We start from the raw sequence: 26,266 nt of genomic DNA on the forward strand, positions 1-26,266 counted from the left end.
TATATATATATATATATATATATAGTGCTTTTACTAGATCTTCTATTGGGTATTTTGAGCAATAATCCAAGTCTTTATTCAGAACTACTTCTCTACTAACACACCTACACCACTTTTACCCACGCTTGGTCTTGTTACACTTCTATAGCTCGCTACTGCACACAGTGTTAACCTGTAATAGCTGAGTACATCCCGATCTTCCTTCTGCCCTTCCTTAGCATCTTGAGCCAACTCTCTGATACTCTTACTGCGTATTTCCTGGTTACTGTCTCTCCAGAATAGCCAGACTTCTTCCTCATCTTCTCCAACCTCCAGGGCATTATCTCCACTTGATACCTCTTCAAACTCAAACCGAGACAGAACCAACCTGGCAAAAATGAAAAGAGATTAGAGTTAGAAGACTGTTTCAGGCCAACTGCTAAACTATACCAGGGACATGGCAACAATAATCTTCATGATCACTCAGGAAACCTGCATTCATTACATGTAGCTTTTGATTATCAGCATGACAAATAAATACATTTTAATGCAAGCATTAGTCATCTCATGTGATGACCTCAGGTGTTCAGATACTTTTTAATATGGGTGTTACATAAAAACCCTGTTAGATGCAACTCTGAATATCAAATAATACAAATCAGAAACATATAGTACATTTCTAGTTGATGCCAAAATGAATTTATTATTTCATGTGACAGACAGACAGGAGAGACAGGCCACTCAGTGCAAGGCCAGGTAACACTAGCGGAGGACTCTTCTATCCAGGAAACATTGATTCAAGCATCATCTAGGGGGATACCGGCACCAATTAAATGGTCTCCCAAACCCTTTGCTATGACCAAATAATATCCCATAAACGGAAACCGGAACAAAACTTTATTTGGCTTGAAGAGAGCAATCCTGAAATGGCCACCTAACTCCATCTTACCTCTGCTGCAATCCTGTGCCATCTGGGAAGTGGCTGAACTTTGCATTAGTCTCCAACTTCTTAGAGAAAATTTCTATTGAGCCACTGCTTGACAGACTGGGGAGAAAGCAACCCATCTACTTTTTGACCAGTAGCTTATTAGTTAGGGCACAGTAGCTTGTTAGTTTGCCCATGAAATGGGGGGCAGATTCTAGGTCTTACTTGGATGAAGGAATTTGAACTCGGATCTCCTACTTTCAGGGAAGATGCTCTAACTCTCAGACTAACTGCAAAGCTAGACTAGTCTGTGTGCATCCTCTATCCTTCCTGTTAAAGCTAAGCCACCAGACAGGAAGGCATCATGCAAAATGAAGCCTGACTGAGTGAGGAAGTCATTCTCCTGGCAGGGAGGAAAGGAGAGAGCAACTCTTGGGTTCTGAACCATGCTCCAAAATGATGTTGATTCGTATCACTTCCCACCCTTTTTTTTTTTTTTTTTTTTTTTAAAAACCACTGATCTCTTCTGTATCAATAAATGCTGCTTCATAGCAACTAATCTGAATTTGGTGCCTGGGCCAAATTTATTATAGGGTAAAGGCATTGGCACACTATTCCAGAGACACAGAAATGGGAATTGGGACCTCTTGGGGTGGGGGAAGCAGATGTACAGGCACAAGTTTGCAAGTGTGGAGAACAGGTACTGATTCCAGTTCATCTGCAGGGGAAATTCTGAAGGTCAGATGAGGACCAGGATCCTGAAAAGCAACTTGCAAAGTCTGAACTACAGCTTAGGATTTGGGTGTGTTGAATGCTGTTAGGGTTCAAGAGGTTTCTGATTTAGCATTTGGCCCGGTTTGAGTAAAACACAAGATGTTTGATAAAGGCTTATGATCACAGTGTCAACATCCAGAAAGCAGTGATCTCTCTGGCTACAGCAAACACTATGCATTTAGAAAGGCCTGAAAACAGCCCCGCCCCACTTCTATTCTGCCTTGCCAAAAGCACCCTCATCAACCCACTTTCCAAGCCAAGCTAAAAAAACCCAGCTATGAAGGGTCTTGACTTACTTTGTCTCAATGAGTATGTCTGCATTTGCTGGATTCAGCACGGCTTTACAGATCAGCTCCTGTGTCACTGGTATACTCTTGTTCATGGAAACACACAGATCTGAGAGGTAATCCAAAAACCTATTGGGAAATAAAAAGCCAACACACTGAATCCTAATCAAGATGCCTAAGCTGAAGCAGCTACTGGCCACTCCAGATGTGTCTCAGCCGAGTGGGAGCGAGACGTAACCGCAAATTGTCAAACACCGTTTCATCTCACCTGGGCTCCCTGTTCTTCCTCACGAGACTAACAAAGGTGTCTATCTCTGCAGCTGTAATGTGCTTCTCCAGAAGTTTACGATTGTTATGAAGCAATGCCGTTATAGTGTCCTCTGCCAATACATCGTAGCCAATTTGTTTCTGCATAAAGCCAAACTGCTTGGCAATATATTCCTTCAAAATACGGAGGAAAAAGTCATTTTAACCAAATGTAAGATTTCAAAAGCAAGGCTGTTTCTCTCCCTAAAGAGCTTGATTCAAATTCCACTGTTCTTACAGCAAGGAAGAGCTTTCAGGCCTCTATAGCTACAGGGCTGGATATATCCTAGACATGCATCCTTTTGCCTGTTCCTATAAATTCTCAAAAAAAGAAAAAGATAGTGCTGTCTCCACAGCTGGATAGCAAAGTTAAGAGCTGCAGAATCCACTGAGGTATTAGGGACAAGGGACGGTACTAGGGACAAGGCAGAATCCACTAAAGTATATAGGGACTAAGGAAACCCTAGTCCTCACTAGCATTAGACAAGGTGAACAACAACTTCACAGTTATCCCAAGTTCCTGTAAGAAACAGCAGTACAGAAGCTAGTACAAATCTCTGATTAAACTCAAAAGGCCCCCCAAAGCTCCACATAACTGAGCAATCCAAACCTCTTACCGTCTCTGCACCCCCCACATGCAAAATATACAGAGAAGCTGGTAGGGCTCAATCCATGGGGGTACAGGTTTGCTTTGATGGAATCCAAGATCTAGCGGCACCCTCTTTGGACAGCTGTTTACTTTAGCACTAACCTGATTTTTTCTGTAATCTTGCTGGGAGTGTCTCAACACCCTGTAGCAGAGCCGACAAATGTGTCTAAAAGGAGCATGACGCTGGTCTCCAAGTTCCTCCAGTCGCAACATGGGCCCATCTCCACTGTCTGTAAATGGGGCTTGTAACAACTTGAAAATCTGTAAGGTTAAAAAAAAAAGAGTAAAATTAAATAAAATAAAAACATCTTCAGAGGTACTACATGCATATAACGAAGATAGGTGTGCGCATGCACTCCCACATCTGTTACTCTGTAGCCCCCACCCCGCCACACCAACTTCCAGACTCCCTACTTCAGTTTTGAATTAATTTCTCCCACCCAAAAGAATCTTACAACTCTAATCAGGACAAAGTATCTGGTTTCCAACATCGCCTCTGATGGTTTTTCCTTGATCCCAACCTTCACCTTGCTACCACCACATCCCTTGTACAGCAAAGGGACATAGAGCTTGAGACTTTCACTACTACCCATTCGCCGAAAGCCAAGGTGGCATGAGTTACTTTATCCAGCTTGTACAATTGTACCGCTAAGCCATGACAAGTTCTGGTATAGGATACTATCCAGCCTACCTGCTTTAGGATATTTTGCTCTCTCATCAGTTTTTGTCGCTCTCTGTTTGGTTTAGAAAACACCACTTCAAGTACGTCTTGCCCAGAATTAGTCCCACCAGTAACAAAGTAAACCAAATCTTCCAGCAGCTTGGTGACGGACCTATGCAAGACCCACATTGTTAATGCAAAACTTAACCAACATTGCCAAATAAAAGCTCCAAAACAAACCCTAAACCATTTCAAACGTTTTCACATAAAGGTAAATTAACCAGGAGTTAACCGTAAGTGAACTGCAATATTCCTAGCATACAAAAAAAAAATGCATCTTTTCCTAAAAAACAGCTGCTGGAAAAAAAAAAACCCCAAAAAAACAAACTTGTATGCATTGTATGTGAGAAATATGGCAAGGACTGTGTCTTTCCAAGCAAAAGCCAAAGTAAAATCTGTACAGGACTCGCAGGAATCAGAAAAGTGAGTACGCTTGGCTCCCTAGCTGCTGCTATTGAGCAACTTGCTAAAGAGAAATGTTTTTGAAAGACAGAATGAAGAAAAGATAAAGGTATGTATTTTATTCTGAGATGTGCTGCATCTGAGAAGATATGGAAAAGCCTACAGATTTGATAGCAATGAAAACTGGGGACTAGTTTAATCTTGTTGCTGTAGACATGTTGTCAAACAGCCATATCGTAGAAATAGGGAGAAAGCTGCAGTATTTTTGGGGCACTTGGAGACTAGCCCACGTGCGACTCCTGGAGTTCCAGTTGGTCTGATGGACATTTCTCTTTAAACTGAAACAGAAGCCCGTTTCAGAAACAAAATCACAAGTTCTAAGCACCAGGCGTTGTGCATTCTTTGGATGTAGTCACATATATTTTTGCAGGCACTGTTGGAAGATTTGCAAGAAGTCACGTGTTCAATCCTCACAGACAAGTCGGACTGGAAGATCTCGTACTCCATTTATGGTCTCTTTCAGTACAGTCACTCTGGGGTTTATTTCTCCCAGCTTCACATTGGCACACAGGGTACCTAGTGATGATGCCCAGCAGAAGCACAGCGCACAGGTTGAGAACCTCCAAGCTTTCAGATAAAACATAAACCAGCTCACTTCTAAATAAGAGGAAAAAAACAAAACTCTGTTCCTTAAGTAAGTTTACCATTTTATTTACTTAGGAGGAATAGTCAGTATTTCAAAAGGAAGCAAGCTTATCTCTGCACCATACTTGCTTCCTACATCCCTCACCTTCTTTCATTCTGGGTTATCGTTCCCTTCTCCAGCTTGCCAGCAATGGAACCCAACACCTTGCTTGCATCATTTGCAAAGTCCAAATCGCGAACTTCTGCAGGAGAAACTGGTACTATAGCAAAAGCTTCTTTGTCCTCTTTTACTGGAGAGGTACCAATCTAAAACCCAAGGTAATTTTAGTATCGCACCAAAAAACAATGGGGCAAAGCAGCAACAAAGTAACTAGCTCAGTAATATTAAGACATGAGAGCATCTGCACTATTACGTAATAGCTAATATTAGAAACAGCAGAAAGATTTTTGACAAGACGTGCACTTGAAGAACAAAACCCTTCCTTGTAGTTCTTGTTAAGGCTCAAGCGAGCAGAGATCAGATGAGACTGCACAAATACCGCCACAGACAGACAAAACCTGCTGCTTGCGATTATTACACTGCAGTGAAAATTGAAAGGCCAACAATTTAATGGTCATTGCCTAATTTGTTACAAGACTCAGTGCAGTTAGTCTGCATTAATAATGCATCGTTTATTATTTGACAGAAGCGCAAGTCCAAGGCCTTGGGCGGGGTTTTCCCCCTACTGCAAAGTTGTTTTTTTTAAAAAGAACAAGGGACAGTAAAAAAAAAAGTACGTTCAGAGTTACGGAACTTACTTTAAGCATCACAGGTTTTTCTTCTTCTTTATCAATGGGAATATTGGTGCTGTGTACCCAGGTGTTAGTACACAGATGTCTAAGCCTGACATAGGAGTTCCTTTAAAAAAAAATTTGTTTTTCTTAAAATATGCAGATTTCCAGTAATCTTCAGCTTGTACAACTTCAAAGATGTTAGTATGATTGATTTATGAAAGCGGGGGGGAAGCAATGCCTAACAAGAATAAGGCTTTTCAGAGTACAAATCAAGCTTAAAAACAAGATCTGTCTAATATTTTAAGTCAACTGGACTCAAAAAGCCACCTATACATGTTTCTATTACAGCAGTCCAAACTTTTTCCCCCCTCTTTCCCAAAGTGATTGAGCAAAAGCTATCCAAGAGTAAGGATGCTCTTTGAAAATTGCTTTAATACGGACAGAATCATCATCATCCACAATTTATAAACCTTAGGAAGAAAGTTAAAGTTAGTCAAGCCTGTTGTAAACTGGAGTTATTCCCATAATCATACAATGAAGTACTAATTGGGAAGCACTACACATGTTCATATTAAGTACAATTTTTATGCACGTTATTTTACTACTAAAAAAAACAGCAAGGCCTTTAATCTTTCAAGAGCAAGTATCTATTGAGAGAAAAGTTCCTTAATACTCAATAGTCTCAGCCTAATCTACAGCTGATCTCCATAACCACAGCCTGGGGTGAAATAACCATCTGTGAACAGACTAAGAACTATTACAGGCAAGATCTAGGTATAACAGTTTTATCTTACAGGTAGGAAGCTTGTATGGCCAGTGCTAGCTTCAGCAAGGCTCTGCTCCTGTTGGTTGCTGTAGACCTGTGCTTCAGGTTTACCTCCCAATGCACAGTGCAAGGAAGCAGCTATGGAGGAACTCCTAAAAGCATCACACATCGGCATCTGTGCAAGTACTAGAAACCACACCACCAACACGCATGGAAAGGAACCCATTTGAGCATGCTGCCCGTGTAGTTCCCCTTAGAGAAGTGGCTTTCTAGGAGTGAGGGCATCCCCAACCACTAAAACGATGTGGCACCTGCTGTCCCCAGTCGAGAACCTCAGTTCTTTGCCTCAGTGGTTCTTAACCAGATGCTGCAGCTGCTGCCCAGGCAAATTTCCTTGTGCATCTTCGTAGACAGCTTGACCGAGAAGGGCTGCAGCATGCCTGTGCTCTCTTGCCTCATTATCCCTCTCCAACAAACCTAAAGCAGGCAGGAGCACCAGCCTGTGCTGCAGCCTTCCCCAGTTTGACTGCACGGTTTCCCAGAAATGGAAGCACCCAGAGCAGGTGGAACTGTCCTCTGTTTCTGGGAAGAGCATAGGGGATTGGACCAGAAAGGGATGAGGCACAAGCTGGCTCTCCTGTTTGCTTTAGGAGAACCCTAAGAGAGGCAGAAGGATGTGCGAGTGCCACAGCCCTTCACAATCTGACCGTGCACAGGGCACTTTTTACTGGGCCATGGCAGTACCTGCACCACAGCACCTCTGCTGACTTCGAGCCAATTAAACAGGTTTATTAACTCTGCCCATTTTGGAAAGCATTGGATGCCTCCGATTGGTTTCTGTAAGTGAACAGGGTAAATAAAGTGCTTAGTTATAAAATAACACTGTTCGAGAGCAGTATGCCGGAGATTATGTAGACATCTCACTACAAGTAACCCGAGGAGCGTGGACAAGATCTCCGGACAAAAGTTCTATTCCCATTGACCCGATGTGTGATGTTGGGCAAATCATGTATCTGTGCAATTCCACCCTCCAATCTATAAAATGGGGATAATATTTATATATCCAAGGCAAAACACTTTGTGATCAGCTGCTGAAAAGCACTGTATAATTGCTAGATATTAATGTTACCTGTAATTCACAAAGAGGAGACCTCAAATCAATGAGGGGAAAACACACACACACACACACACACACACACAGTGGTAAGCAGTTCATTTATGTTAATAAATGTAGAAACAACAGCCAAGGCAGACACTCAGGACAAGCTGGATGGATACTGCCTTAAGCCCATAAGAATTGAGAATGTCTTGGACAGAAGCCTCATACCTTGGGACAAGGCTATCTCCACCTCGCAAAGTGGTGGGGTCCAACTCAAAGATGGAGGAGATATCGTTTCCTTCAGGCACCGACACCAAAGAGTATGCCATCTTCTCCTGAGCATTATGCAACCCTTGTTGGGATCCATCCTGGTCAGGATCCAGCTGTGGAAAAAGCCCCATCAAACCAAGTAAAAAAAAAAGTCATCTTCAGCCCTGTCAGTCCAGCATGAAGAGCCGCACATTATAAACAAGCTTTTCATAGCTTGGGGACACAATTACAAGCCACTCCAGTACCGATACTGGAAAGAGCTCCAAATCTGCTTTAGGACAAACAAACAGATGTATTCCTTTGCTTTTTTTTTGGTGCTGATAACCCTTAAGCATTTCCAGATTGTAACTCTGCATTCGTCTTTCTGCAGCGAGAGCCAGAAGAGACATGCAAAAAAAAAAAGGCACCAAGTAATTCACCCCACAGTTCACCAGAAACAAATGAGATTCGTATTGATCAAGGTCTGCCAAGATCCCCATCCTAGGTACTGCAAAAGGCACCAGAGACTGCTTGACATTTAATCAAGCTAACATCAATTTGTAAGCAGCAAAATCACCAGCTACAATTGCCACACACTTTCAGAGTCAGATTATCAGCGTCTATCAGTATTCCAAGAGTAGAAATGGGAATCTTAGCCATCAGTCATTGATGAAAGCGGTGAAAAGTAATTAAGTTAACTGGCTAGTAGTTTTTGCTTCAGTTTGTGCTGCTTTCATATGTACCTATCAAGACAGTACAAAAGATATGGCTGGCATAGTGCAAGCAATGATTAGATTACTGGCTTCCTTTGCCTACAGAAGCAAGCTTCTATATTTCAGGAGGTAGTCACTAACATTAGATGAATGAACAAAAACTTGGATTATGAGCATCAAAGGCAAAAAGACAGAGAAGCTGAAGGGAAAAGAAATACAAAGAGAAGAACTCCAGCTTTCAGATCGTTCCTGAGAGCCGTGGCAGTAATAACCAGTCCAGAAGGTCAAGTCAGTAGATCAGAGGCAAAAATATAGGTGCCCGAGGCCCACAGTCCTACACTTTAATCTGAAGTCTGATTTTCAAAACTGTCATGCAACCCGGAATTGTATTACCTATAACAATAAATGCTAGTCTTAGTATTTGTGAACGTAAGGCCACTTAGATTAAGTTACCATAAAGATTAAGTTAGCAGTCCAAACTTGTAGCATCAATGTTTGAACGTCTTGACATAAAGCACTGGGAAAGGGAGGATTATATTAAAGTTACAGATGCTTAGTACATACACACATATACTCCTCAGGATTCTCTGTGGTCATGTTGGGCAGTAGTAACAACTGGGTCACAGAATGGAGAGCTATAAAAGCTTTTGGTTTACTACCTAGGAATAAGATGTTAAATGCATGGAACAGAAGTGCATAGTCGGGATCTGCCTAAAAAAAATATGCAACTCAAAACAATCTGTTTTGGCGACTTCCATCTACTGCTCACTTGAAATGAAGTCTTAAGTGTTCAACCATCTCCTCTACCCCAAAACGAGGCAGCTGCTGTATCTTCACAATGCCGAATACCTCTGGCAGTCGAGGCCCTAATTTGCTCAATTCTAGAGCTGATGGTCAACTTGCAGACCAGGGAGCTGGAAATCAACAGGAAGCGGGATAACTCAGATAAGAGCATTACTATATCCAAGCAGAATTAAAGCTTCAGTTACAGAAGCATGATTATAAAGCTGATACAATGGGTGCCTTGTAATGGCCCAGGGTGCAACTGGGGACATATTATACATGCCCTTTCAAATCAAACCCCTGCACTTATCATGGAGGAATAAGGAAATAACACCAGGGCAAGAAACGCGCCGTCTTGGGACCGATTCAGGCTTGAATCAAGTCCCTGTATCCAAATAAGGATAGGCAGCCCACACAATCTCGCTGTTAAAGAGGTTTCAACTATATTTGTATGTCAGAGACAAATTTTGTGCTTGTGACATTTCTGTTTATAGTCTATTTTCGCCACCTGGTGGTCAAGAAGTATAGGCAAATAAAAAGCCTGCGCACACCCACATACACAATGTACATAAAACAGAAGTCACCAAATCCTGAGCTCATCTTTTGAGGTAGAGACTAACAGAAGAACAAACAAAAAGACGAGACACATATTGATATGAAAGCCTTTTCACCGACTGATTTTCAAAAACTCACTAGAAACCACATAAAAAGGACTACTGTTTTTTGGGAGCAGAAATTAAGCAGCAGCTTAAACTGTAACTTCCAGAAAGTTGGCATCTGCAACACAATAATACTGGAAAAATGAGTTACACCAAGAAATACTCTTAAGTATCGAGTGGGAAGTACTGGCTTTTTACTGATTGCCACTGATCACCTGCATGTAGGCAAACTTAACATGCCATCTAAAATGCTCCTTAGAAAGTAAGTTATAGCTTGCCTCACCTTCACGCATCAAGACAATTTTCCCTCCCACCCCTCTTGAAAAGGAGATGAACCTTTTTTTTTTAACTCCTTTCCAAACAAAGCAATCCTTTCCTTATGCAAGATAATAATCAAAAAGTACGGGTTATTGCGCAAGTCTCCAGCATAATCCAACAGCCAAAACTATATATCCCATAAAAGGAAGTTGCTGTTATAGTTCTGCATGCCATCATCATTAAAACGAGTGATACAGTAGCTGTACAGTAAGACCTGCTTCTCTACTCACGTCAATGGAAAGCTCCTGACAGCATATCCACAACACTTATTGAAAAGGATAGCAGCTTGCTTTTATTGATCATTCAAAATGATGGCATCTAAACTGTTCAAAGGTTGGATGCACAATCTTGGTCTTTATCATGGAAAGCCATGACGATGTCATGTAGAGGTAAAACTTCTCAAGAATATAACTTGCATATATTTGGAAAAAAGCAAGGGTTTAAGAAACAGGTGAGAATGGTACACCTGCTAGAGGAATGGGAGCCATTTAAGAACCGGGGTTTGTACATACAAGTGTTGCTCTTCTACACCCTCTAAAGCCTATTACGACTTTTAATCTTCATGCCTCTCGACAGGCAAGAAGTGCCTTCAACTTATTCTCAGTTTTGACTGGTTAGCAGCAGCCAGGTCTCAGATCATCTACACCCCTGCCAATTTGACACCCGGGCCTGTGTCAAGCCCTCCTCAATCAGGGGCAAGATCATACTCTTGCCTATACTTACTGAGGATTGACACTCCTGGCCATCTTCCTCATAGTCAGGGTTTACCTGATGAAATAGAATCACAGGCAAGTCAAAAAACTCCAACATACCCAAAAGGGGGAAACAGTTCCTCAGGTCTAAGCTTATTCTGCAGTGGATGCAGCTTGTTCTACTATTATAGCCCTACCAGATGTACACAACATACATACTATACAAATAACAGTTAAAATAATAATAATGGAGCAAGCTCTCTAGCCAGGAGTACAAACCAGGCAACCAAAAAAAAAAAGCCCCCACAAAAAAAAAAAAATCAAACACACAAACCCTTGTAGGAGACTCGGCTTCCTCAGGATAGCACTATGACTGGTCAAAGGGGGAAAAATATTGTGCAAAAAACACAATTTTTAAATGTTGAACTCTCATTCAAATTTAAGTGTCAAAGTACATATCAACCAGCTATAGAAGCAACTGATAACGGGGCGGGGGTGGTGGAAATCTTTCTGAATCTGAAAGAGCTCTTGGCCAGAAACTCTTTATCGTAATTATCCACAAACTCTACAGCTACCTCTGCTTTACCTTCTCATGCCGCAGGTATCCGATTTCACAGCTGATTAGCCAACCCATGATTTGCTACGCATGCTCCGACTCCTATATGCTGTTGCTCATTTTTTAAAAGCTCACAAAATTCTAATAAAGTAGATTGCAAAATGCTCAGCAGAAGAGCATAAAACAGGACAGTGAACCCTTTTCAAGGCGAGTCTTCAAAATGATGGTCTAAGTTTGCTATGCATCATACTAAACCTACTCTACGAGTTCTCTCGTCTTTGCGTGCACAAGAAGGAGCCAGTTCTAGTAAATATCTACCGATGTTTATAGTTAACCTCCCAATAAGAGTGCACCCATAAAGATTATATCCCTCAGTTTGTCACGGGTTGTTTGTTTGTTATTTAAGGACCAGGGGAATGGTCACCCCTAATATATCATGGAAAAGGTCAGCAACTATTGTGTGCGTTTAGGAAACGTAAGAGTTCACAACAATTCCTATATGACTGCTCTAACCCTTGACTTCTCTCTGCTCTCATCACTTCCATGCTCCATTTGGCAATCAAGAGGGATTGGTAAGAACTAATTTTATTTTTTTCAAATATTTCTCACCAGATGTTCACAGTACATGTCATTTCTCCACTAATAAACTTATCTTGATTTTTACGCTTTGCATAAAATATCATTCGTCTATTCCTTGCCACAGAAGAGGTCGCCATTACTTGTAACCTGATAGAAAATGCAATGGACTGCTATCTACATAATGCACTGTTTTTCAAGCCAGTTTCAAGAAAGCATTTTGTTTCATGGGTCCAGGACACTGGTACCACCTACTCTTACACGATTCAATACCTGGCACTACTGTATCTTGAAACACTTCTCTCCTCCATTCATATTTTTTCACATTTAGGTGGGCAAGCAAAGATACTTGGGAAGATGAGACTTTGAGATGATGGAGCAGACTCTGTAAGCTCTCATCATACTTACCTCTGCTGCCAAGTAGTGTCCTGTAGCAAGATGTTTGAATCGAAAAAGACTATTCCAATAACCGGCACCACCACGACACGGGTCATGTTGCACCACCTAGAAAGTGGAAGGTTAAATTTTAGAACATAAATAGAACAAGAAATGACAACAGCTTTTCCAATCTGAGATTGAGAGTCACCAAGGACTTACAACAGAGTCTCACACTTCAAATTCTTCTATACACAAACAGTCTGCATTTGCAGCTAGACAATGCACTGACCCCAATTTTGAACTTTAAACTTTGTGGCTCCTGAGAATGAAGACAAGGGCTTATGGCACATATTGGCAGAGCAATAACTCAGAAGTCTTAAAGCTGGTGTTTGGCTTGCTCAGGAAGACTAAACAGCAGGTCTTTGGAAGATTATGCTTTCCCTACTGTTCATTTTGGATCTTTGGAAAGTCCCACTAGACTCAGTCGAAGTGTATCAAACTTTTTACAAAACTGTACAGAAGACCTCGAATCCCGTGCTTATTATCCTTCTGTTCGGACAAGAAAGAAACTAGAGCTCTAGCTGATGGGTTCAAGGACCAGGCGAGGGTGATAGAACATCTTTAAAGTTATGCTGCTACACTGATGAAGCAAAAAGTTTGTCATCAGAAAAGGCCATACATACTTAAATTCCATGCCCAAAATAGAAATCTTTGCCAGAAGTCAAGGCAACAGAAATTTGTCTATTTTAATACCAGAGGTTGGTGAGAAAATAAAAGTGTTCATTAAGGCTCATCTCATTCTTTTGTTCCGAGTCGTCACGAACCTGTATTTGAAAGCCCTGTGCTGCAGGGTTTGAAGTTCGAACGATATTTTCATATTGGAAACATTCTAGCAGTGCTGGTAAACAAGGCAATTTCTAGACTCAGACTTCAAATTCTGGACAAAGGAGTTTTGCATAAAAAATTCCTATAGATTTAGGTTTAAAATAAAAGCACGTATTGCTACAACAAAAGACCACCTAACTCAGCCTTGGTTGCCCATCCTTACCTCAACTTCCCACAGTGCTTTTGAACTTGTTGCGGAAGTGGCTGACTGTCTCCCGGTGGTTCTCAGGAAGACATGCTGCTTTTTTCTGTGCTCATCACAAGTGAGAAACTTCTCCTGCTCTGCATGAAACAGCCTCACTACATCTCCCTATCGAAAGCAAGACAGCCTGGTCAGCACAGGTAGAATGCACTGTTGAAAAGCCAGAAGCAAGAGGAGTTTCCAAACATACCCCTTTTAGGATATCATCTTTGTTATCACTCCATTTCATGAAGAGGACTATTTTCCAGCTTGTAGTGCAATTCACAGAGTTGACCTAAAATGAAAACTGATAGCATTAAGTTACATTAACAGCTGGATGAAGCATAGCAACAAAAGCGCTTTACTGTTCAGAATGCAGAGATTTCAAACAGATTATTAATCCCAGTTTACCACTATTTGGGAGAAAAAAAAAATATCACTCAAAGAAGCCTAAGGCCTACACTCTTCCTTCCAACAAGTCACAATAAATTAGATCCCAAGTTATCCCATGACGAGGTCATATTATGCATCATGGGAAAGGAAAAACTGTACTATAAATGTTTCAGCTGCAGCCAGGTAGTTGGCTAAATTCACTCACTCTTTTCTGGATTTGTTAGTTGCCCAAACTAGTTAGCGCCATCCTCTACCAAACTATTCACCCACCATGAAGGAATAAAGCCAGACAATATTGTTACCTCACTAGAAGGGAGGGAAGGGACATTGTATAGCAACGCATACATACCCCCTAAGCAAGCTCCTGAGAATATTGCTTCCATAACACTCAAGAAGCCAGAGGTCCCTTCCATCTCTATTTTCCAATTTCTGGGCCACCTTTGGGTTGGGTTTCCTCTGTATTTTAAAGCTTACCTCATTACACCCAGGATTATCAACCAGTTGATGGCTACTGGCATGAAGGGGCTGGCCAGCATTAACAGGATTCAGGACCACCTTGTCTCCAATGACAACCTAGAGACAGGTACAACACAATCAAAAAAAAACAAACACAAAACCCCCAAACCAGGGGAGAATTTGGGGTGAAAATCATGACAGTAAGGATTCTGCTGTCATTTAAAGAGCTCTCTGGCTAGAGCAAATAGGAAAAAAATATCCCGCCCCCCAAAAAACAAACCAACCCCAAAGCAAAAAAACTCCACATCCTGAGGGTTTCAAAAGGAAGTGGATACTTAAGATGTTCAGTGTCGTTAAGTCATTAAGACACGAGATTATCCACACAACTAGGCTGAGTGGCTTAAAGGAAAGCTACAATTCCCCAACTAAGCAGTGGTCTTCCATACTTTTATACTGTTATTACAGTGGCTGACATCTAACAACTAATTTCTACTGAAAAAAAAAAAGGATCTGGGGGTTATGGTGGATCACAAGTTAAGATGAAACCAATAATGGAATATTATTAGAAAAAAAAAAAAAAAAACAAAAAAAAAAACAGCTAATACCATACAGAGAGGAAAGCTGGAATGCCAACTCCATTCAACAATGCCCAGACTTCATGCTGGCTTCCAGTTTTGGGCACCACATTGCAAGAAATGAAGCTCAGAGGACAAAAAGCTGATTAGATGTCTACAGCAAAACATACGAAGGAAGTCCAGAAGATTATTGGAACCAATTAGTCTGAAGAGGAAGCTGAAGGGGAATTGATTATGTTATAAACAGGATAAAGGATAGACCACAGGAGACTAAACAAGAAAAAATGGACTTAAGTCGTAACGAGAGATTTAGGCTATGTATTAAGAAGAACATTGGACTAGGAAAAGTAATGAAGCTAATGGATCAGATTGCTCATAGAAGCTGCAGAATCCATCATGAAGTTCTTAAAAGTTTAGACAAACAATTTGCCTGGGATAGTTTAGATCAAGATGTTTTTGGCCCAAGGTGGAGGTTGGACTCTGTGACTTCAGGTAAAACCAAAGATCATTCAAAAAAATCTCCACCAGAAGGACCTTATGGCTTCTGACCTATACTAATCTCCCTCATTAACAAGGTCAGGTCCCTCAAAATCATGCAGGGACCCGAGATAAAAAGTAAGCACCCTTTATAATGAAGGGTGGAAGCCCTATATGCAAAACTCCCACATTCATGTATCCAAAACTTTCATGTCTTACTTTAAACCAACGGAGTCCACACCAAATTACTTACATGAGGAAGCCTGACTTTCCCCAAGCACAGAGAAAGAGGAAAGATTAATGGGACATTAATGGACTGTAATCCAACTCAAACCATATTAATCTTCAAGATATTCTTGTAATGAGAGTAAAGCTGTTCAGCTCAGGTTAAAACAAACTACACAGTGTTGAGTTCATTTTCTTGCCCCCAAATTGGAATAAGAGCTCTGAAAGCAAGAGCCCCAAATCAAAATTAATAAATAAATAAATAAATAAATAAATAATAATCAAGCACTTGTCCATACCTCTCGCACAGAATGCAGCCATTTGGCCTTAGTTATTACCCAATTCCTCACACAGACATTTATGATACAATCTGACTCATAGCGCCATGACTGTGAACCAGTATGCTGATTACATTTCTCCAAGCTTCCTAAGTGATTTAATGTTTCGCATCATTTGGAAGTTGGTAGGGATTTAGAAGGCTCCTATATTGGATCTCTTATTCCTTCCCATCTTTAACCAGCCCTTGTTTCCAAAACACGAGTTGCCATAGCAATGCCCTCCCCCTCATTTCAGCACAGGGAAAAAGCTGTTGCCGCAACATTACACACACACAAAAAAAAAAAATCTATGTTTCTAACTAGTTGCGTGCTAGGGAAGCTACAGAGACAAGCAGTTTGTGTTTTACACAAAATAAGCCCTTCTCTTCCAATCTTCTTCTGCACGTACACTGTCTCCTATGGAACGCAGTTTGTAGAAAGGTTGTATGTAGAACCAGGAACCTTCATTTCCAGCTTCGTCCAGAGTCACTCTCATTGCATTCTTCTCTAGCAGAGCTGGGAGCCTCTTATTTACCGTTAAGTATTTGTTACTTTTTAAATGCAACAGCTAGAACAGAAAAAAAAAAAAAAAAAAAAAAAAAAAAATTAAAAAAAAAAAAATCAGCCTTTTTAGGAATAAATTCCAACAGTGTTGCCCTTTAAACCCAACCCCGATTATGGACTTCACAGTAGATAGACTATCCCAGTCATCACCAGGAATGAGAATTAATTGGATTTTTTTTTTTTTTTTTTTTTGAGACATTTTGCATCAGGCTTTGGACTGTTTCATGTAACAAAACAATTTCATGTAATGTAAATTACTCTTAAATTGCCTTGCTGGCAATGACAGGCCTCTGGCAGCCTGACGTCACAGATTATGAGATGCTGGTGACAAAGCCGTTCTCCATAAGAGGGGCACGTGAGGCTGCTCTCAAGAAGCCACATTCATTTTGAGACAGGAGACCATGAAGAAAAGCTACCCTCTGTTAACTTCCTAAGGTGTTGTTCTTACCCTTTAGCTCATCAAAACTGGCAAGAGGTCACTGTAAGACAGTGTTTCTCAACCTTTTAAGTAGCAAGTACCCCCTAGCTTCTGAAAGTTTTAATAAGTACCCCAACACTCAATTTTCCAGGGGATTTTATGGTTACAGACTAATGTGTGCCATATGTTGGAAGAAGGGCTGTGTATATAAGGCCATGATATGACAGATGCCTGATCTGGCGTGGGTAGGGTTGCCATGTTTTGCATCAGAGATGCACAACTCAAGTAGGTACCTGGGCTAGAGGTGATGTGGTCCAAAGCTAGGAGGGCTGAACCAAGTTATTACTGGGGAATTTAACGTGCTACAGAATGCACGGCGCGCCAAATTTTTTTGCCATAGTTTTGAGAGGAAAAGAGGGCAAAAGAGAGCGAGTGTTGGGGCAAATGTGTACTGCCTGCCTACGTCTCACGTACCCCCAGGGGTACGCATGCCACAGGTTGAGAAACCATACTGTAAGGGACTAGATGTGATCACCACTGATGCCTAGTGTACAACAGGCCATCCCTTAGATACATCCGTCTAGCCATATTTATCAAGGCCAAATTTTAAGCAATTAAGACTAAGGGGATGCTTTTGGCCAAGACAATGCTTCTGTTGACTATTTGGACATGTCTATTAATCCCAGAACATGTCTGCCATAAAAAAAAGACAGAGGACAACATGCAGGCACCCCTCAAAACTGCATGGAGGCCTGGATCGTAACATTTGACATGATGACATTTTTGGACAAAGGCCAGTGGTTTGGACTAATTAAAAAAAAGTTAAGCTGTAGGCTTTATTTTTTATCCGATTAAAAATGTATATCAGAAAGCAGCTAGCACATTGCTGTTCCAGCCCATGACATGATTCACCCGAAAACTAACAAACAAATATCACTCAGAGGATTACAGTGCTACTAGGATGATGCTAATGTTACACTTGAGCTTGATTAAGAAAGAACTACAATAAATTAGACTCTCTTTGAAGTTGTTCCAAAAGCTGTAACGGCTGTTGAGCACAGCTGAGTACCTTCTCTTTTGAACAGGGGAGAGGAACTCAGCACTTCGCCATCTACTCTGGCTGCAGGTATGTCAGAGAATACAGTTGAAACTATTTGCATATCAAAGTTTTTCAAAACCTAAAGACTTAGACAACTTCCCTCACACTTTTCATCCCACCAACCAATTATGATCAGGCGAAGCAGGTTCATTGAACCTGCGTGTTAGAAGGGACTGGAACATTTCAGGCTTAACAGCGTTTATTAAGAAAAAAGCTTATCATCAATTATCATGGCATTCCCCAGTTACCTTAGTTTTTGGTGTTCACAACTTTCATTGTTATTTTGCATGACTTGGCAAGTGCACTCCTTCAGCAAGGAATTGCTTACCCCATTTCTTTCAAGTCCGCTTTATTATGGTGGAATGCAGGAATCCTGGTGGATCGATTACTCTGGGTCACATTGGTTTTTGGTAGGTTGGGGTACCAAGTTAGGGAGATGCAGGATGTACAGAACGGTATTGCACTATGCATCTGCCACGTACCAGGTTGCCAAGCCAAGGAAATGAACAAGAAAAGGTCTTCTAAATCAGCGTATCCACATAATAACCTCAACATTTATGGCACTGTATCCTGCTTAAAAAAAATAAATCAATCTGACACTCAAGTTGCAGTCATACTTAGCCTCTCTCAATGGAAAACCTGCTCTTTGATACCCAGTCAAGCCATGCAAAACTACACACTGGTATCCACTGCTGTGAAGTGTACTTGTACCTTGCTGTTTTGAGCGAGTCTGTACAGAGCTTACGGATGACTCAGACTATAGACAGGTTGAGTAGAGCCTCAGCATACCTGGATAACATTGCCATATTGGATAACTGTTCCCAGAAGCTTCCTGTTTTCCGTTTCATTCTGTTTCTTTTCCAAATCGGCTGCATGCTGAAACGTAAGGAGGAAATTACGGTGATAGGAATAAAGAACGCTGCCAACTATTTACTTTGAGAGAGCATCAAGGCATTTCATAGAGCTGGAAACAGCAGTAACTATTTGAAACTGGTGATCAGATTTCTTCTCTTACAGTTTTCAGGAAGGATTCTGATTGAATCTGTACTATTTAAGCGATACTGTAACAAAGCAGCAGCTTCATGGCACCTACGTTTTGACTTCAAACCATCCAAAGCTTTTTGAATAAAACATGAAAAGAAAATAAACTCTATAAAGAAAAAAATATCAAGCCAGAAGATTAGAACATAAAGGAGGAAACAAGGATAATGAGTGGGAGAAAAAAAAAAAAAAATCCCTTCCCTACATGGATAATGAGGGGGAGAAAAAAAAAAAAAAAATCCCTTCCCTACTGACTTAAAAAAAAAAAAAAAAGAGGAAGATTTTTTTTTTTTTTGAATAAAAAAAAAAGAGGAAGATTTTTTTTTTTTTTTTTTAAATAAAGAAGTACTGAAGGTTCAATTTATTTCTATACAATGCATATTCCAGAAGGTTACCCATTTCACTTTGCCACAGAGGACCTCTCTCCTCCTGAACAGCTTCATGGCAAACTTAGCCACTGTATTCATGTGCTGAACTTCTTTCCACATTTATAAACAGCACCAGAACGAGAGAACTGATAGGTCTTCACTACCCAAAAGTGGGCAAGGTTCAAAGCACGTAACAGCAAGACAGGAGAACCAAGTTCAATCAGGCACAGTGGAAGTTCAGATGATTATCTGCTAGGATTACTCGAAACTAAAACTTTACTTACGACCTACCTGTATCAGTTTCTGAACCCCTAATGCAATTGCCATGCCACTGTCTTTTCTTCTAACTTAGTTTCCATTTTGTTTTTCTAGTTTTCCGCAATTTAACCACAGTGTTTTTAAGCCATTTGTTTTGCAACTTGCATCAAGGCTAGCACGTATGAAGAGCTTAAGGGAAGAACCCGAACTCCTGCTGGCAGAGATATTTCATTCGTTTTAAAATCTAGGCATCGACTGTTTTTAGTTATGGATCTCAAACCTCCTGCAGCCATCCTAGGAAATCACTCCTGCTCAGATACCTGGAGGAGATGCTTTGTCACCTACATGCATTAGCCAAGTCTGAGAACTGCATGACAATGAGGTTCAACCGAAATCACAGATGAAGAGAGAGCAGAGGCTGGTAGAAAATGCTTATATTTCTTCCACTGCTGGATCTTCAATCTTTTTTTTTTTTTGGAAGTTTTGCTGAATCTCCACTGGATTGTCTATTTGCACCTTTCATTACCCCAGAAATCCCCAAACATCTAACGTACGAAAATTTTAAACTCTGATATCACGTTGGTTTGCTCAGTTTCAGATTACGGTACTCTATAACGCAAGGCTTTTTGAAGCAAGTCTAGGCCCAATCTTGCAAGGCACCAGGGTCTCAACAACAAGGCAAGGCAGGGACATTTATCTCCATGGAGGCTTGGATGCTGCATTTATTTTAACAAAGAAAGTTGTGCATTGTGTGTAGGTATGGCTGAATAAAAAAAAAAGTTAACTCTGGATGGGTTCCAGCATGGATGGAATCAACAACATTAAATGTGCCCACTTGGAAAGAACCACTTCATTTAATGACCACTAGATGTCAGCTTTTCAAATAGCATTGATTCTTGATTCCAGTCAAGTGCCCCAGATTTTTAAATCCCTTAAATGGCATTAACTTAAAATAACCTGACCTTCGCACTGGATACTCCACAGTAGTTGATAATAAATTCCATTGGTAGACAAACAGAAGCCATAAAAGGCAAGTGATTGTGGGTAAGTCTTGGATCACTAACATTTCATTAAATATTACTATGAACTGACATAAAAAAAAAAAAAAGGGTAGAATAAAAGACAGCTGAACATGGCTATTTGGCCATTTTCCCCTATAACCATAATACTAGGGCTGTTCCTGTATATTCTATACACCCCTTTAATTACTTACTGGTAGTGTGTCAACGTACGCGACTTCCATACAAAACTGGGAGGAAATAAAAGGTGCGAAACGCGAGCGACACATGTCAGGTCACCTTCTGTCCTACAAAGCCATATAACCTCCCTGAAGGATGACTCAGTGCTGCATATGCCCTGTACGTTTTATCTAGCATGCAAACCAAGACACTAAATCTTTCTTCAGCATAAACGAATAGTAAGGGATTTGCAATCGATTTGCAATCCTACGGCTTTTGTGGAAACGGCAAAAAATGGGACCATCAATGAAAAAAAACAAAAAATCCCAGCAACCAAAAAACAAACAAAAAACCCATTAAAATAAAATGCTGGCTCCCCAATGGGAGCCAGCTGTCCTTACTGCCACTGTGGCCCAGCTTCACAGCCCACACAGAAGTGTGGGGGTGAGGGGCAAGGCGCCAGCTGGCACGGCGGCATGAAAGGGTAGCAGACAAGATGCGGGCCACTCCCTCTTCCCCCTGCCAGGGCCTCTCCACCAATCAGCACTGAGGGGTGGGGCCTCCAGAGCACATCCAGGAAATTTTCATGGATTTGGCTATTTATGCCACAACAAACCCACAAAAATTATTTAGTTTCTCCGCAATTTAAGTAGACCCCCTAGTAATAAGTCTTGGTACTTCCGAGCAAGTTTCTCTTTGGCATGATTGATCTTGCACACCTGACAGGGATCGAGACCGAGCACATTGAGACTTCAGCCTGCTTTGAAAATGCAAAAATCCAGCTTCAAGGTATATAACCTGGACTATACGATAGAAGAGTCAGTGTTATTCACTGTATTTCTAAAGATATTGTTCCCCCCCAAACCAACTGACTGCAAGTTGAGTGCACTCCATCTCTTTGCTCACTTGGTAGTGGTTTGTGTTTTCTCTTTTTAAGCAAAAAAAACCAAAACCAAAAACCAACAAAAAAACCCAGAAACATTTGTCACTAACCTCAGAGCTAAAATTTGACTTGGTTTTTTTTTTGCGGGGGGAAAAAAGGAAGGTTGGGGTGTTTGTAGAGTACTGACCTTATACGCATAAAGTTACTTCTTAGTCAAGGCTTCAAGGTTATAAAATCATGGGTTAAAAAAGGAAAAAAAAAAAATGGATTCTAATACTCAGTCTCTGTTCACTACTTCCTGCAAAGGCTGACCTTAGAGCCGTCTGTACACAATGCTTTCTTACAAGGTTGGTTTACAGTTATATTTAACACAGGCTTTGATAGGACTAAAATATTTAGCATTGTACTTTCAACATAAAAATACTCCAGCCATAGAGTTTTAAGGTAAACAGTTTATTTAACATGCTGTTTATATAAAATACTCAAGCCATTTCTTCAAAATTGAGAGCTAGAACCCATAGCCTTACCAGGTCTTCAACTGCTCAATATGTATGAAAACTGGTTTTTGACAGGGCAGACGCAAAACCAAAGTTTGCAAGAAAATGAATAGGAGGATTGAGGTCTGGGGTATTAGTATTATTTAACTGGCCAGATTCTCAGATAGCGGAGCTACCTATGCTAATGTATCCTGACTGCAGTGAAGGGATGCAGATTTACCCCATTTGAAAATGTATCCCTCATGTTAAAGTTTCTGACAGATGGGGACCACTTAAATCGTAATGCCATAGACAGCAATCGTTACCCTCTCATATGAGTATGTCAAAAGTTTATTATTAAGCTCGCATGAACCCATATACCAACATCAGGGCATGCAGACCATGAATAGTCTATCTATACAGATTTTCTTGAACCCATAACCAAATTCAGAGGACTAGAGCCAAGTGGGTCATCTCAAAGGAATCTGTACACTGATTCTCCACTTCAAAAGGTACCTCCTGTTTTAAAAATAGCTCAAAATTAAATGTGTGCAGTTTGTTGCTATCACACAGACAGTACAAGAGGCTAAAAGAATGCAAGATTTGTTTTTAGCTTCCGTCCAACCGTTGCAAACACTTACATGTAGTTTATTGAGTAATACTGCATCTGTAGTGCTGTTGGCTCCTGGTTTTGCTGCTTTCCAGAACTGTTTCTGAGCAGAGTACCGGTTCATAGGACATAGCTTAAACAGGCAATCTATGAAAAAAAAGGAATATGAAAGCTTCAGCCATTCGTAATTACTCACATTTTTACTTATAATATTGTGCAAACATTTCAGCTGCATAGGAAGGTTTATAAAGGAATTCCAGGAAAATTGACAGACCAAAATTCAACAGGAATGCTGCCCCTCATATGATTTTTTTTTTTTTTTTTTTTTTAGAACAAGAGAAAAAAAAAAAATTGTTGCCAAACTTCTGAAGCAAAAAACAGAAAGAGCTGAATCCTTAACCTGTTTGTATTCAAAATTTAAAGTGGTAGTAGCTTCAAGTAAGATTCAGAGATGTGTCAACCCTTCTCATGCCCATAGACAGACAAGTTTAACATGAGTTTGAGTCAACATATTTAAATATTATCAAGTGGCGGCTTTTTCACTAATATAAAAGGCTATTTCATTAATATAAAGGCTTCAGATATCAATACACTTTATAATATACCTTCAAAGATACTTGTGTTTTAGAACTGAGGCAGAGAAAGGCTATTGAGACTATTTTCTTTGTGTCTCTCTCAAAAAAAAAAAGGTGACATGGCAAGACAGAGAGCCAGGGAGGCAGGAAAGTGGCAATTGTTCCCCTACCTTTACCAAGCAAAGGTAAGCAATGCATCATAGCTCAGAGGTGAACTCAGGTCCCGAGGCATGACCTCATCTTTTACCGACTTCAGACACCATTAACTTAAAATTCTCCCTCGCGAAAATTGAGGATGACAGCTGATTAGCTCTCTTACAAATAAGTTTCTATATGCGAGACAGTAACTTATCAGTAATAGAACTAAATTAGCTGCACTTATTTTTTTCCCTTGTCAGTTGCTAAGCAACTGGCGATGTAAAAATTAAATTAAGCTATTCAAATTTAATGCTTAAAGTAATAGAAGGAAGTTTAACAGCCAGAGTGCCAAGGAACAGGACAAATGTTTTAAGTACCTCTGTGGAAGTGATGCAGAAGTAAGCCTTCAGGTTGCTAATTATATATTGCATTAAAAGGCTACCATTATATCCGCAGAAAGCATACTGGAATTTGTAAACTAACAAGTTAAGAAAGCAACCACCTGTGGAACTGCCCTCATTATTAACAAAAGGCTCATTTCTTGGTTGACTTACAGGAAAGAGACACAGCAAAGACAGTTTTTATTGCACTAAAAACCAGTCATCTCCCGAGGCTGACCTAGCAATTCTCTTGAGAGAGCACTACACACTAGCCTATCTTGGCTGCGCCTTTTGCCCGGAGAAAACTGACATATCACTAGTTACTTAGGTAAAGCATATTGCTATTTTAAATGAGGGAAGATGAGTGCAGGCAGTGATATTTCACCATGAGCAGCTCAGGAGCCACGCAAGCCGTCAGCGCTAGCTAGCCAAAGAGCCACATCATATGCACCCCTAGGAGAACCATGACTAACACCTGCACTTCAGGAGAGGGACTACAGCATACTAATTATGCCAACAGATAATAATTTGGCATTTACTAGACTAATGCATATACTTTTAAAATACTGTGGGGGAGGAATGAGAGCAGAGAGCATAAATGAAGTGCTACTTGCAGCTTGGGAGCTGTAGCTAGAGTATCCCCATCTTAAAACATGTCTACAGAGTGCCTAGTCCTGCACTGATGAAAGAAGATGAACCTCCACCAGCTCCTGCTTTGTGCACACTAATCCAGGGAACAAGGTGGTAAGGATGTGTGGAGGGTTCAAGCCCTGGGTTTCTGTCATGCTGAAGAGCATGGGGCACCCCAAGGTGTTTTTTCCGTCCCATTTCCAGAGCTGGTTTCCTTAGCAGCATGACTGGACCCCCTACGACAGCCACACAGGCTTAGAGTGCGTTCTGCAACACAAGCAATTACACGGATAAGCTCGCAGGCCACATGCTCAAACCCTCTTGAGAAAGACTGCAGCAGTCGGTTGGTTTACCTTCATTTGAGATTCATCATTCCTGTATATTACAGATTTGGATGAAATTAGGAAGAGCTCAGAGCGCCCAGCCTTATGCTGTCACTTGTGCAAGTGAGCACAGCTGCTAACATGCCCCATCTTCAGAATCAGACTGAAACCAGGCTCTCTCAGGTTTGCCAAGTTATGTGGGGGCCCATTATAAAATAAAATGAAGTAGAATCATAAAGCGAGTTAATCTGGTGGCATTCTGCTAGAAAGAGCTTGAGTGCATCACCCATAAGGGTACTTACCTTCATTTAGGCTCTACTGATTCATAGCTTTCAAATGCCTAACACAAGGTGTTGTGTGCTTTCAAGGTGTGCTCTGGCCCAGACATTAAATTTGCATAAAAAAGATTCGTGGAGATGCAGAGCAGCGAACAGGATTCAAAAGTTATTGCAGGCTTGCACTGCAAAGTTCAGAGTATGCACTATAAAACAACATACTAGTTATAAAAGTGTCTATTTCCACTTAAGCCATCAGTTCTCACCGTGCCAGCAATTAATGCACAGCACTGCACAGAAGAATTAATCATACGCTAACTTTAGTCACAGGGCAAGTACACTAAGCCAGGAGTGCTATATTGGAGTCGAGCTAAACTTTCAAATGTGTAACTGCAAAAATAAATGCGTCTATAGGCTCATTTCAAAATTTAACCTTATCCACCAAAATGGAAACCAGGACTTGATACAAAGAAAAAACAAAATAGAACATTATGAGGGAGACATTTTATATTTTAAAAGCTACAAATCTAGAACAAACATCAAAACCATTAGATGTTTCTATTTGAGGATTTGTTTTAGTTTAAGTGCTTGATGAGAAGCTCTGCTTTATTTGCCATCTACCTTGATGTGAATCAACACATGTAAGTGTGTCAATTTAACAGTGTGTGTCTCATCTGGAAACTGTATATTGAATTTCATGGACTTTATGGCCCCAAACACCTTGGTATCTATGAATTTTATGAGCCTACGGAACCTGCTATGTCTCCATTTATGTACATGCCAATGTATGTCTCTGTTCACAATACAGAAGAGCAATTTAGACTGGGGCTATCATTAACAACACATAATCCATTACAGCAGGGCGTCACGATCTGCAGCCTGTGGAGCCATTGGACTCAGCCCACGGACACCGGGCTTGGCTGCAGGAGCTATAAGGCAAGCATGCCTCAGTTTTTGGACCTGTAAAATGGCTAAAGACCTTCAGTGTCACGTTGAATCAGTAGCAACCACTGAAACAGAAATTGTAGGAGACGTAGACCTGATTTCCTGTCTTAACAGCAGAAAATGTTTCTTTCCATCAGAAAACTTCCTACATGTGGTTACCTACTATATTGCTCATTTTACAGAGTGCCAAATGTGCAGATACCTATAGGTACAGACACAAAAGTCAATAGAAGCTATGCTCCGAGCATAAATGAAACATGTATTTGTATTTTACAGATCAATTTTAAATGTTCTTCTCAGTCAAAGGATCATGTGCAACTGCCATCCCGTCACACAGATCAGCAG

The 26,266-nt window shown here is 40.7% G+C and overlaps 1 protein-coding gene across 2 annotated transcripts in view; it reads right to left on the reverse strand.

Annotated features, from left to right (window-relative positions):
* ITPR1 (inositol 1,4,5-trisphosphate receptor type 1) overlaps positions 1 to 26,266 on the reverse strand; it is a 219,650-nt gene that overhangs the window by 134,822 nt on the left and 58,562 nt on the right. Inside the window, exons 4-19 of one of the 2 annotated variants that reach the window (XM_025207692.1) lie at positions 22,687 to 22,802; positions 18,631 to 18,717; positions 16,170 to 16,328; positions 14,185 to 14,283; positions 13,529 to 13,612; positions 13,300 to 13,446; positions 12,282 to 12,377; positions 10,773 to 10,817; positions 7,556 to 7,710; positions 5,487 to 5,586; positions 4,834 to 4,994; positions 3,612 to 3,753; positions 3,023 to 3,181; positions 2,234 to 2,406; positions 1,975 to 2,094; positions 173 to 367 (exon numbers count right to left, since the gene is read on the reverse strand). In XM_025207692.1, coding sequence (XP_025063477.1) covers positions 173 to 367; positions 1,975 to 2,094; positions 2,234 to 2,406; positions 3,023 to 3,181; positions 3,612 to 3,753; positions 4,834 to 4,994; positions 5,487 to 5,586; positions 7,556 to 7,710; positions 10,773 to 10,817; positions 12,282 to 12,377; positions 13,300 to 13,446; positions 13,529 to 13,612; positions 14,185 to 14,283; positions 16,170 to 16,328; positions 18,631 to 18,717; positions 22,687 to 22,802 — 2,038 coding nt within the window. The remainder of the gene's footprint in view (positions 1 to 172; positions 368 to 1,974; positions 2,095 to 2,233; positions 2,407 to 3,022; positions 3,182 to 3,611; positions 3,754 to 4,833; positions 4,995 to 5,486; positions 5,587 to 7,555; positions 7,711 to 10,772; positions 10,818 to 12,281; positions 12,378 to 13,299; positions 13,447 to 13,528; positions 13,613 to 14,184; positions 14,284 to 16,169; positions 16,329 to 18,630; positions 18,718 to 22,686; positions 22,803 to 26,266) is intronic. The other variant, XM_014521334.2, reaches the window with a different exon arrangement.

The sequence above is a fragment of the Alligator sinensis genome, unplaced genomic scaffold, assembly GCF_000455745.1.
Source record: "Alligator sinensis unplaced genomic scaffold, ASM45574v1 scaffold984_1, whole genome shotgun sequence".
Classification (NCBI taxonomy): Eukaryota; Metazoa; Chordata; order Crocodylia; family Alligatoridae; genus Alligator; species Alligator sinensis.